General features: G+C 39.1%; 1 protein-coding gene across 2 annotated transcripts in view; it reads right to left on the bottom strand.

Annotated features, from left to right (window-relative positions):
• The window catches only part of SRGAP1 (SLIT-ROBO Rho GTPase activating protein 1), a 141,932-nt gene that overhangs the window by 57,560 nt on the left and 72,245 nt on the right, over positions 1–12,127 (bottom strand). For both annotated transcript variants that reach the window (XM_030479477.1, XM_030479476.1), the window contains exons 3-4: positions 11,817–11,979; positions 3,470–3,532 (exon numbers count right to left, since the gene is read on the bottom strand). In XM_030479477.1, the coding sequence (XP_030335337.1) occupies positions 3,470–3,532; positions 11,817–11,979 (226 nt within the window). The remainder of the gene's footprint in view (positions 1–3,469; positions 3,533–11,816; positions 11,980–12,127) is intronic.

Below are 12,127 nucleotides of genomic sequence, written 5' to 3'. Positions count from 1 at the left end.
AGCAAACTTGTTACCTCTTTGATCCCTCCGTGACTCCTTTAGAGGTCATTTATGAATCTGCCCTGACCCCTAAATAAATCCTGTGGAGATCTCCCTCTTTTGCAAGAAAAATGTTTGCCTGCCTTCTGTTTCCTGCCATTCCAAATCACTGAGACATTACTGCCATATTCCAGTACTTAATCCAATGATACAAGATATTTTAGCTTTCCAGAGAAATGGAAGAAGAGTTTGACTGGGGAACTCTCTCTGTTGCAAAGAGGATCTGTTATAAAATCGATAATCTGTTGCCTCCTTACATCAACATGCAAGAGGATTTCTCAATATCTAAGTTCACAAAAACTATCAATGCAAACCTCCTACAGCTTTCAGTTTGACCAACTCTTTTCCCTGTAATTGCCAGGAAATAACCTCTGCTTTGTGACCCCACACAACTAACTGGGCTCCTCTTTCCCCATCCCTACTCACTCAAAAGATACACCTCGCTCTAGTTTCAACAGCTTATATTCTTATGTAAAACATGGGACTAATTACTAGTATACACTGGTTGATAGGGTAGGAGGGAGATGAGTAAGAGAGGAAATGCAGCAGCTGGGATGCTGCAGACCTGAAAATACTGAGTGGCTGGCACAGCCAGGGAGAAGCCATGCACAATTAAAAGTACTCACCACTCATAAATTACTGAACTTGCAAGATACAGAATGAAGCTTAGCTATTTAATTACTATTAATAATCAGTAGCAGTTCTTTTAAACATGCCACTTTTTCTAGATCATTCTAGATGAACTGGTTTCAACACACTTGGTGCTTGAGAAGCCTGAAAGTAGGTGTGGTGAGGCCTGAGGTCTGGCTGGCATGCTAGAGATAGGTGGTAGAGCTTCTTGTCGTTTGGGTTTGAAACAAGCATTTAATTCAGCCCTTGATCCCACAGCATTAGCGAAATCCAGGCATGTAATGTCTTACGTGTGCCTAAGGGACCCACTCTTTATCTGAAAAGTTCAAGAAATAACAAATAAAATACACAATTTCTTTGCATTGACTATAGTCCTGTGCCTTCAAACAAGAACCTCTTACTACCTTAGCTGTTAGTGATTTTAATTCCAGTCTCTCATTCTCTTCAGTGCACCACAAACCATGTTTGTTCAGCTTTTAATTTTGGAAGGTGACCTTAATTTGCAGACCTTTCTTGTATGATAAGGAATGCCGATAATAAGTAAACAGATTTATTAAACCCTTTTTCATACACATTAAAGGCCTTGATACTTTCCCCTCATTTAAAGGCTTTAGAAGTACTTAAAGTCCAACAAGGCTTCACATTTTAACAGTTATTCTTCATGAAGGTACCATTCCTTTAAAAAGAAACCAGAACCAAGTAGCAGGGAGGGACTTTGATATTAGTATATTATTCACAGATCTGAAATCAATTTGCTTCCTTTTGGACAAAAAAATTTATCTTACAATAGTAAAATTGATATTTTTTTTATCCCTCCCCCCAGTAAATCATGAGGCATACAGGAATATGACTTCTCCTTTCTGTAAGTGACTGAGAAACATACCTCCCAGAGATTAAAATTGTAGATACTTGTTTTGGTAATGCCACTATGATCTTATTCCATAAACAGCAAATGTCACACAGAATTAAAAACCGGTGCATGAGGTTTCCATCTGTCTAGATATTATTCTACCTTTATGTACACAAGCAGATGTAATACACAGATCTGCTATATGATCATTCTAAACATACAAGTAGTGCAATAGATGCTACTTTGCACCATACATCACTTTACTAAGCATGGGTTGTATATGGCTAAATGTGGGCATCTACAACTGACCAGCAAGTCCTTTGCAATCAGTGGAAAGCTGGACAATGGAGTTAATGGTGTAGATCCTTTTATTGGAAGCAGATGCTTGCATGTGATCAGACAAAAGGGTTTGATTTCCCCATATTAAATTTCCAGTGACTAAAACTGGAACCCAGATGACAAGCTAAGATATTTACACCTACACTGCAGATGCCTGAGAATTAGGTGAAGTAAATTCCATTCCAAGAAAGCATCCTGCAGCAGTAACCTAATCCAAACTGCGCACATGCTCTGCATTTTATTAACTTCAAAAAACTTCCTATTTTACAAAAATCTTAAATTCTGAGAAAGGAATTAGCATTCACTGGAAGCCATAACATGGAAGTTAATATCTGAATGAATCTGTAGCCATCACTGGGAACATATAGCACTAGTGTGAAGAAAAAGAGTGAAAATACTGAAGTCCAGTCCTGCAGATTTTTCACTGGTGATTCAGCAAAGTATTTCAGCACATGCTTCACTGTGTTCCTATCCTGGGAGCACAGGCACTATTCCTGTGCCTCACCAGGCACTGGAGCTATGCCACTGTTTAACTGAAACAAGACCATCTTCAGGGCTTACTCACCACTGAAACCCCACTTGTGCAATGGCTCCTACCGCCCCTGATCTCCTGCAGCTGTGTGGATTGTCTGCAGCTATCATTACTTTGCAGAAGCTGATCCCAAGCATACTTCACTGACTACAGGCCTGAGCCAACAAGGTTTTGCGGTATTGTACCCTACAAAATCAGTGGTGAATTCGGAAGGAAAAAAAAAAAAAGGTTTAGGTAGGTTTTAGGAATCTGTGTCCATAACTACAATCCAAAAGAACCCAGGGCAGTGAGACAGGTCTGATTTTCTTTGGATCTCCTTTTTGCCACCTAAGTTGTTCTTGAGTTCAAATGTTCTTCAGCCCATCCACTGATAGGTGCACAATTTTCCCTAGGTCAAAAGAAAAACCAACAACTGGTCTCTCCTATCTTCCTGAACTAAGATCAAAAATTGTTTCTTGATGTAAATATTGTGGCTTCTTTTTATGGTCCCCCAAATCTTGAGGACAGGGAAAAGAGCAGCCTAGAGATTTCCCAAGGGGTAAGCAGCAGCTTGCCAGAATGCTCATACTGGGGGTTTTTTTTGCCTCCCTAAATGGTATGAAAAGCCTCCACAACCATCCATTTTTCTTTTCATTATTTGCTTATCTCAGTGAGGAGGAGAGGAGGGCACATAACTAACATTTAGATAGCACAGCACTGGATTTGCAAGCACCTATGATTTTTACTGAAGTGTAGTCCATTAATCAAACCAAGCAGATGACAGCACGGACAAAACAAGGCAGAAAAGGAAGGAGCTTTGCTCTGGTAAGCTCCAAGTAGACATGTCTCATTAATAACCAACAAAACTTAAAATAAACTAGCTTAGCATAGTCTGGGGGGGAAAAGGGTTGAAAGCATTAGCATATGTATTCTAAACAAGTGAGTAGTCTTTCCAAAAGAGATAGTTCAGACTTGTGTAAAAAGACAAAAATAACCATCTCCACTGGGGGTAACTTACTAGATGAAAGACCACTTAAGACTTAAGAAGAAGCCTGATATGGAATTTGTATAAGATAAGCTAAGTAAGTAACTGTACTTACTGTGTAAAGCTCGTTAAGTACTTTCATTAAGTCTTCATGAAGCTGAAACGCAATCTCTTTGCTCTGTAATTAGAAAGAAATCATTAGAAAAAGGCATGCAAAAACTGCAGCATACATTTGCTTCTGATATTCGTACTCATTGTTCATCCAAGATAGTGAATGCAATGTTGCTCACAAAGACACTGTTCTGACAGATTTACAGAGCACTAAAAATACTGATTCTGGGATGCAGAGGTAGACAGGTAACATCTGCACACAAGACTTCTAAAAGGCAACCCAGAAGAAATTTGAGATATTTTTCTATGAAGCATCAGGAAATTAGGTGCCAACAGAAAGGGTGAAATTCAGGATTAATGTTATAAGCATTTTTAATGGAACAGACTGTGTACTGTTTTATAACTGCTATGATATATACAAAAACTAAACCATGTAGAATGTGATATTCTAGAGGGACATCCTTCCCCATTTTACATCTATAATAGTCTTTGTTTCTCAGCACATGCAACTATCTAAATATTTATGCAAGAAATAATTGTGGATCCTCTTTGAAACAGATACTGCATAATATTGCACAAAGCAGGCTGCTGAAACAGCTTTGTTTAGCTTTTCTGGACTGTGTCTTTACTTTCATTCTGACCCAGAAAAAAAAGAAATACTTAGTGGTAATTATTAACAAAAGCAAGTATGTCAAAATAAAAGTATTTAATTTGAGTCTCATTCAGATATATTCCTTTGTTTGTTGTCCCTACTAGTTCAATCAGATGAAAATTGTGGCAACTGTGCAAGAATTGAAAGCATTTGTACCATTGCCTTTGGAAAACAGCTATAGAATAGAACTACGGGACTTGGCAAACAGCCTGGCTACATTTCTTCTGCAATGCTCAGCATTGTAACATCCATGCTGGAAATGTCAGCATTATTTTCTGTGAACAAATTGATAATTAGCTCAGCTTCTAAAAACTCCAACTTCATAATACATAATGGCCTTAGCTATGAGAAGTACTTTGTATTTGTATAGAAGCCAAAGGAAAATCCTCAGGGACAACTCATCTCCAAAGCTGCTAACACATACTTGGCCATTGCTAAAACACCTGCAGGAATAATGGTTTTCTGAATGAGAATTTCCAGTGCAACGCCCATGAACGAGGAGGAACCACTCCACACATCCCACCCACTGTGTCTTCCAGGAGCTGAAACAGACACATACAGTAGCTGGAACACAGCGTTTTCAATTATTTCTCCTATTCCTACTGTTGTACTCTGAACTCTGGACAGTATTTTAAAGAACCTGCCATATCAGTTATGAGTATTCACTCCAATTCTTACATGCAAGATGATTTTTAACCAACAAGAAGCTAGAAATATAAATTAAAGCACACTACAGTGAAATTCTTGTATTCCCAAGGGCATTAGCTGTAGTAGGTAAGGCACAGTGAGACGGAGGCTTTGAATTTGAGTTACACAGAACTACTAGCAAACTTTCCTTAGTGCTTATACTTTTCAAAGTCTGGTATTTTTCATGAGGTATGCTCTACTACTGAACTATCTAGAACATAAGGCTTACTACTTATTTCTTTGCAATGATCAGATGATTTTCCTTTAAGGACAAAAATTCGTATGCATAACAGTGCCCGGCGTGCTTGTGAAGAATTGGAAAAGGACTGCAGATTTGCAAGCTGCTGTAGGGAAACACAGTAAAAGCTTTAGCAAAAATTCTGAATTGCTTTTCATTGCTTTACATTGGCACCCTGCCTTTAAAAGTCAGCAGCACAGCTCTGAAACAGCTTACACATCTCCTCCAAGCTCCAAGAAGTGGAGGCCACCTGTTTTCTCTTGGATAGCTGTTTCTATAGTGCTGAATATGAGTGGTCTGATTTTTCAATCACTTTAGCAGTAAGAAGGACAAATAAGATGGTTGACATCAAGACTAGAAGATGAAATATCTCAAAGCTCACGACAACTCAAGCACTGAATACAGCAACACTGATTCCAAGGCAGCATGCCTTAACCTGGCAGTGCAAAAGTTTGTTTGAGAAGGTGAGACAGAAAACCTCAAGCCAATTTTCTCTTTACTCTTAGCAGATTTTGTCGTAAGCAAAGCAAACAGACGTTCACTGAAGGATGTACCCTCCTCTTCTGCTCTTTGGTTGCACCTTACTGCAAACATACAGCAGAGTTGAGGATTCAGGGAATGATCGCTGTTTACCCATTTCTTCTCTTTGCTCCTGTAGAGCTTCGTCCAGCACCGAAGCACAAGCGGTCCAGCCCTCAGGATTTACTGGCCACCATGCATACATGATCTCTTTCAGGCAACACACTGATCAATGGTAAATTTGAAAGTGAATGGAAGAGATCACAGTAGAGGAAAGAGGGATATATTTTTGGAAAAGGCTTTAAAATGGGAAGTGAAAAGAGAGGGAGGGAGGTGATCAGTGAAAGGAGTAAAAATTAGGAAAAGACAGCCTAACAATGCCACAGGATCACAGATGAGTCATCCTTCCACCAGTTCACGTGGGGACTCTAACCTGGGGAGAGTGCCTCTAGTGATGGATGACATGTCAGTTGCTGCTTCTTTCTAATGAAAGATTTTGCAGGAACCGACAAATAAAAATCAGGAAATTTGGTTACTTTAGCAGTGTAAAAGGAATTTATTTTCAAGAACCAACACATTTCATATTAGCATTTAAGATCAAGAAATACTGACTTGAGTGGCAAGCAATAGGGCTTTTAGTGTGTAATATATGTTGGAGCACCAGATAAAAGGTGCATTTATTTTCAGTGGTTAATGGTTCTCCTATTTCTATTTTATGCTACCTATCCCCTGCAGCAGCTCAGCATGTCTGAACTGTGTGCTCCTCTAGGAGCCTCTCCTCAGGGTAGCCAAACAACAGTACGTAAGATGCAGCACACATTTTCCTGGAGCTGAGTTGATAGCTCTAATCGGGCCATTAAAACCTGACAAACGATCACTGAGGTGCATCTTTATTCACTATGTCCTAGAGAAACGTATTAGCATCTATTAACCAAAAGAACAAAGAACATTACAAAAATGTTAGAGCACATGAAAACTCTTCCTAAAAATACTAATCTGGTGCAAAGCATTAAGAGAAAGTAGTATATTTTTTCCACCTGATAGTAGGATAGATCATGCCCATGCACCAGACAAATAAGTGTACCTAAGCCTCCCTTTCAGTATGTGCACAACTTCCAACACATCAGTGCTCCTACGGATGTTATCAAGATTTATATTTATGGATTAATGCCTGAGAAGCTGAAAGAATTATTCCACATTAATACCCTTTCATTGAAGTCTGTAAGAATTTTCCATTTCAGTTAGAGCATAACTGGGTAGCCAAACTTTACTCTCTCTCTTCTTTTTTTTTTTAAACTGAAATTTTAGAGTCAGTTCAGTTCTTCCTGGAACTCTTTAGTGTCTGTATTTAGCACACACAATGCTACTCTAAGTTACATCATTTAGGGAAAATATTCTGTGACTATCGCTTTTAAATGAATCTGCTGCTGGTCCCTGGGGGAAGTGATGTGCAAACCTTTCTTTTAAGGAGCTTTGATGAGCTGCAGTGACAGTGATATAACCAACACACACTAAAATGCCAGTATATAGCAACAAATAGTTTTGCTATCCTTCTAAACCTGTAAATGTTTAAGGAAATCATGCAAAAAAATCTCAATATATGCCACAATCTTTGTAACACCAGACAGATTTGGCAGGTAGTCATATTCCTTGTTAATAGCCAGATTATGGGACTAAAATATTTATTGTGCTTGGCTTCTCCAGCATCTTGTACTGTAAACACTCGAAGATATGTTCATCTTGGCTCATTACGGTTTCTGTCCAAAGAAAATACATGTTTATAAATTATAAATATACAAATCTGCTTAAGGATTTTGTGGGTATGTGTTTATACAGTTGATTATTAATGCTGGGGTAACCAAAATCACTGCATGAAATGTTCTGCATAATATTTTTCCCTTCTGCTTGACATTTTTCCTTATTACTTTATTCTTTAATTGTCCCCATGAGGCCATCTACCCCATCTGCCTGAAGAAACATGCAAGTATGCAAGGTTTGAACTCTGCTACTTTATGCTTGTAATTTTATGTGCAGCATGAAGGCCAGGCATGAACAGTAATCTGTACTGCTTTTATATGCCAGCAACTAAAAAGAAGAGCTTAAGTGCCTATCTGGAAGTATGAGGCCTGACATAATATAATCAGATAAATGCCACAAAATCTCTGAACTAGATCCTATCTCTGTCCTGCATTTAGTACATTTAAACAGATGCTGGTTCCTGACTCCTGGAAAAAAAGAGTGACAAAGAGCTCCTGAGAGAACAAAAATCATGAATATCTACATGTTAAGTGGGACAACCCAGACAGGAAAGCCATGTACAATCAGGTACCTGAATACGATATATCCCGGCCCATTAGAAAATGTAAGGTAGAACCAGTAGGGATCATTTCACCAAAGCAATCCAAATGTTGAGACAGATGTATATAGATGTACACAAAAGGAAGAACCAGAATAAAGAACGGACAGAGAGACAAGGGCAAGGTACAAAGATCAAGAAGCACAGACAGCCCTCATCACTGCATTTCATATAGACCAACATTGGGTACTACATACACCTTTTACAGGAAGACTAGAGAAAGGGGTTGCTACATACTCATGACTTTGTGCTGTATCCCACAGAGGAGACATCAGCAGGAGAGGGAACAAAACAATACTGGTAAGCATGGCCACAAAATTAGGAAATCTATTTGATCTATTCATTACTACAATTCAAGCTGGGGCCAATCTTAGGACAATATGCAAAACAGTATCCTTCTCGAAAATATAGGTCTCATTTCATGGAAAAGTTTCATTTGAGCACCTAATTGCCCACCAGTGAGGTGGAAGAAGCCAGTAAGGGTTACCACTGAGAAGACAAATGGGGAGGCTCATCCTCTCAGGAGGAGAGAGGGAGAGAAAAAAAAGGCAGCAGAAAGAGCCAAAAAGCTCAGAGTGACTTTGCTATTGTCTCCTCATCTTGCTTGTGAGCAATGGGGCAACCTACTGAGACACTTTCCCTTTCTCCAGACATGGAAGTGGAGCTAAAGCAGCTCTAAAGATGCAGAAGCTGCTGCTGCAAAACTGAGGGAGAACTAAAACAAGATGATAATAGTGATGCATAACACTATTAGGTGTAACTGCAAGATATATAATTAAATGATCTAATTATTGACTATAGAGAAGTTTGATTAGCTGGTATTTGGAAATTACTTAGAAAGACATTAAATGCTCCTATGTGCAATGCTGTGAGAGCCAATGAAGTACAGATATGTTAGATGGGTGTATTTCCTGCTCTTGACCACGGACTGCAGTAAGATATAAAGCATGGACTTAAGTCTTCATTTTGAATTCTTCACGTTACTACTGTTCTTATTATTTACATTTATTACTTAGAAAGAATACATGTTTCACAGAATAGTATGATCAGACACAAGTGTAGAAGTATCTGCAGGATATAGCTTGTCTTTAATCAGAAATCTGTGAACAGTGAACAAATCCCATATGCTTTCATAGGGATGACACCCATTGAGACTGATTATGGTTTTCTCTGACAGAATTTTATTCCAAATCCAGTCTTTTTCAAAAGTAGCCTACAGAAAGTGACAGAAATTGATTAAATGTTCTATTTGATGCTTACAGATCTCCAACAAATTCCATGCTGTTTTCTTCAGGGAGAATACAATTCTGATGGAGGAGAGTGTTGGATGTCACCTTTCTCATTCTAAGTGCACTTCTCTTTGCTCCTGTGACCTCCCTCCCGCAAGGGGGACTGCAGTACAGGACACATGTGTTTTGCACCTAATCTCTTCCTGTTGCCTGGTGGACGTCCATTAAGGAGTTCTGAGGCAGTCTGTGACATATCTTAAGTCAGACTGCTCGTTCACATCTGACAGAAATTATCACAGAATCACAGAATGGTTTGGATTGGAAGGGACCTTTAAAGACTGTTACGGTTGACGCTGCCCATTTGGACTAAACATAGATATAGACAGCTTATGTTCTCCACCAGTAAGGCAAGTCATTTGCTACAGCTTCACCTTCTGCACAGGTCTTGGTTTTCTCTCTGTCCAATGTTGTTCACCTCATTTCATAACTCCCTTCCCTTTTCACAGAAGAGAAACTGGAGTTTCATTATTCAAGGTATAATCAGTTCTGCATAACAACATATAAATCACCACTACTCTGCCACAAACACCACAGCAAGAACCGTGCACATAGGGAATTACTGGAAATACCAACTTTCTTAAAGAAGTATTGGCTCCTGACAGACTGTCCTAAAAATGTGTGCTCAGAACTGATACTGGTGAACAACCACTGCCACATTCAGGCCACATGCCCATGAAGCTCACTTACAGCACGGTGAGGTGCCACATGTCTTCCTGTCACCCTGCCCCTCACATTACCAGGCTGGCTCAGATCCCTTCACACAGCCTTTGGTGAGCTCACTCTGCCCATGCTCCACCTCAGCTAAGAGCTGACTGATGTGACACTTTCATGCTGAGAGTCAGCTGGCAAACCCTGCTGAAAGTCAGGATAGGGCTGTTGAGGATCTGGGCTCCACTAATGTGAGCTCCAGGTTATGCACAGCAGGACTCCCTCAATTTCCCTTCTCTTAATTCCTCTGTAGAAGATCCAACTTATGAATAAAAAAGCATGAGCAGCTGCCTGTGCTTCTTCAAGAAGCTTTGCTAGAAAGGGAAAAATTGAAATGTTGCACATTCCTGGGCACAACATGGAGGAAAGACAAGTCTGTCAGGAAGATGGGACAATATGCTTCCTGTTAATGCACTAAAAATGTCCAAGTATTTTCCTCCTTCTGAGAGATAAGCTGAAGCAATCTCCATTAATAAGTTATGAGTAAATAAAGGAGGACACACACTTCTCCACAGAAAACTTTATCTAGATTTTTTTGTACAATCCACCTGGAGAGAAGGGAAGGAAAAACAAGATTTCCAGTGCTAAAGAACTGAACTATGCTGAAAGCAAGCAGGCCAGTCTAATAATGTACACCTAGTGAAGAAGAAATTTCTGTGATATGAAATAAACAACTGCAAAACTATTCCAGATTCGATATAAAAAAATTTCTACTTGTCCATGCAAGTCTGAGATATCTCCACATAGTACTGCAGCATGATCAAATTGCTTTTCCCATTGTCTTTTTAATTGCTGTAATAATTGTTCAAATTAGTAAGTTTAGTGGTTTGTGAACTAGTTTTATGCATCAGATATATTATATGAACAGACCATTACTGATTAAGAAATTATAAATTTCAACTCTATTACCGTTACAGGTTTTAATGTACACTAATAAATTTGATTCACGTTTTTATGTTTTTCCTCCAAGTGCAACCTATGTGCTCCCTAAATGATTCTTCTTCCCATCTCATTGCTACCTATATAGGACTGTGGTCAGGTATATGTGAAATCAGTTCCCTGTTTTGAAAATATTATTCGGGCACCCTTGCCATCATTTAGTCACACACTTTACCTCCTTTAACCTTTATTGGTTTTGAACTCTTTTCAGTATGACGCTTGCCTACCAGCATCCCACTGTGACCAACAGATACGCATTTATAATCTATTTTTATTTCAGAACATTGTAACAACAATGACTACAAACTCATTACACAGATCTCAAACTAAGACTGCCCAGAGCGCTTGCTTAGCACATGAGGGATTTACACATTGTATGTGTTATGAAAACAAATAATGGGCACATAACAAGGACAAACATGTAGAGAGACAATGCTTAAATGATCTAATAGAAATGTTATCAAAAGTGTATGTTTGTATTTAATATTGAGAAGGGATGGAAACACTTTTAGGAGCACTGCAGCATACACTACCATCTTTATGCCACGAGGCACACCCTTACTTTGGCTTGAATCTGTTTCTCGCGTAAGAGAGTTACAATGAAATACTGTTTTTACAAATAATTCATTAATACCGCATTACTATTTTGGGAGTCCTAAGTGAAAACTGTTTCCTTTCTGCATGGGTAGACAAGCGTGCTTTTGAGAGAACAGGCTTTTTTCCCTGCTTTTTGGATATTAGCAATTCAGCTCTTCAGGTCACCAGCATACACGGCAGGTTCCCAGGCATTTCAGCACTAAGGATTTGCTCTGTGAGAACAGTCATGAAGAATTTATACATGTGCTAAAACAGATTTTATGCTATGTGTGCTGAATCTTCTCCTCAAATGCTACCTATTAGGACACTTCTGCCTCCCTCACGCATCTTGCAAGCCCATTTGGAGAACTGCAGGAGAGGCATTACCTTCTTGAACATTCTGGTGGAGTCTTCACTTATCTGCATGAACCGCATGATCACGTTGTTCAGGTAGATATCGCTCAATGTTGCATGGTCTTTGCTTTCTCTTCTCACTTGGTTCAGGAGTAAGTACCAGCAATTCACTGGTGACAAGAGGTTCTGATCTTTCCTAAGGAGAAGATACACATATGTATTATGTATAGATATATAAAAGTTGCATTATTAATACAAACATGTCCCTGACATTTACAGTCCTAACTTGTTCTGTAAAAATGGTTGCTTCGGAACAGTCGGTCAATCCATGCTTGGAATAACTC

The sequence above is a fragment of the Strigops habroptila genome, chromosome 3 (genome assembly GCF_004027225.2).
Source record: "Strigops habroptila isolate Jane chromosome 3, bStrHab1.2.pri, whole genome shotgun sequence".
Classification (NCBI taxonomy): Eukaryota; Metazoa; Chordata; class Aves; order Psittaciformes; family Psittacidae; genus Strigops; species Strigops habroptila.
Note: the sequence above shows the minus strand (reverse complement) of the source record. Positions and strands in the feature narration are given on the sequence as shown.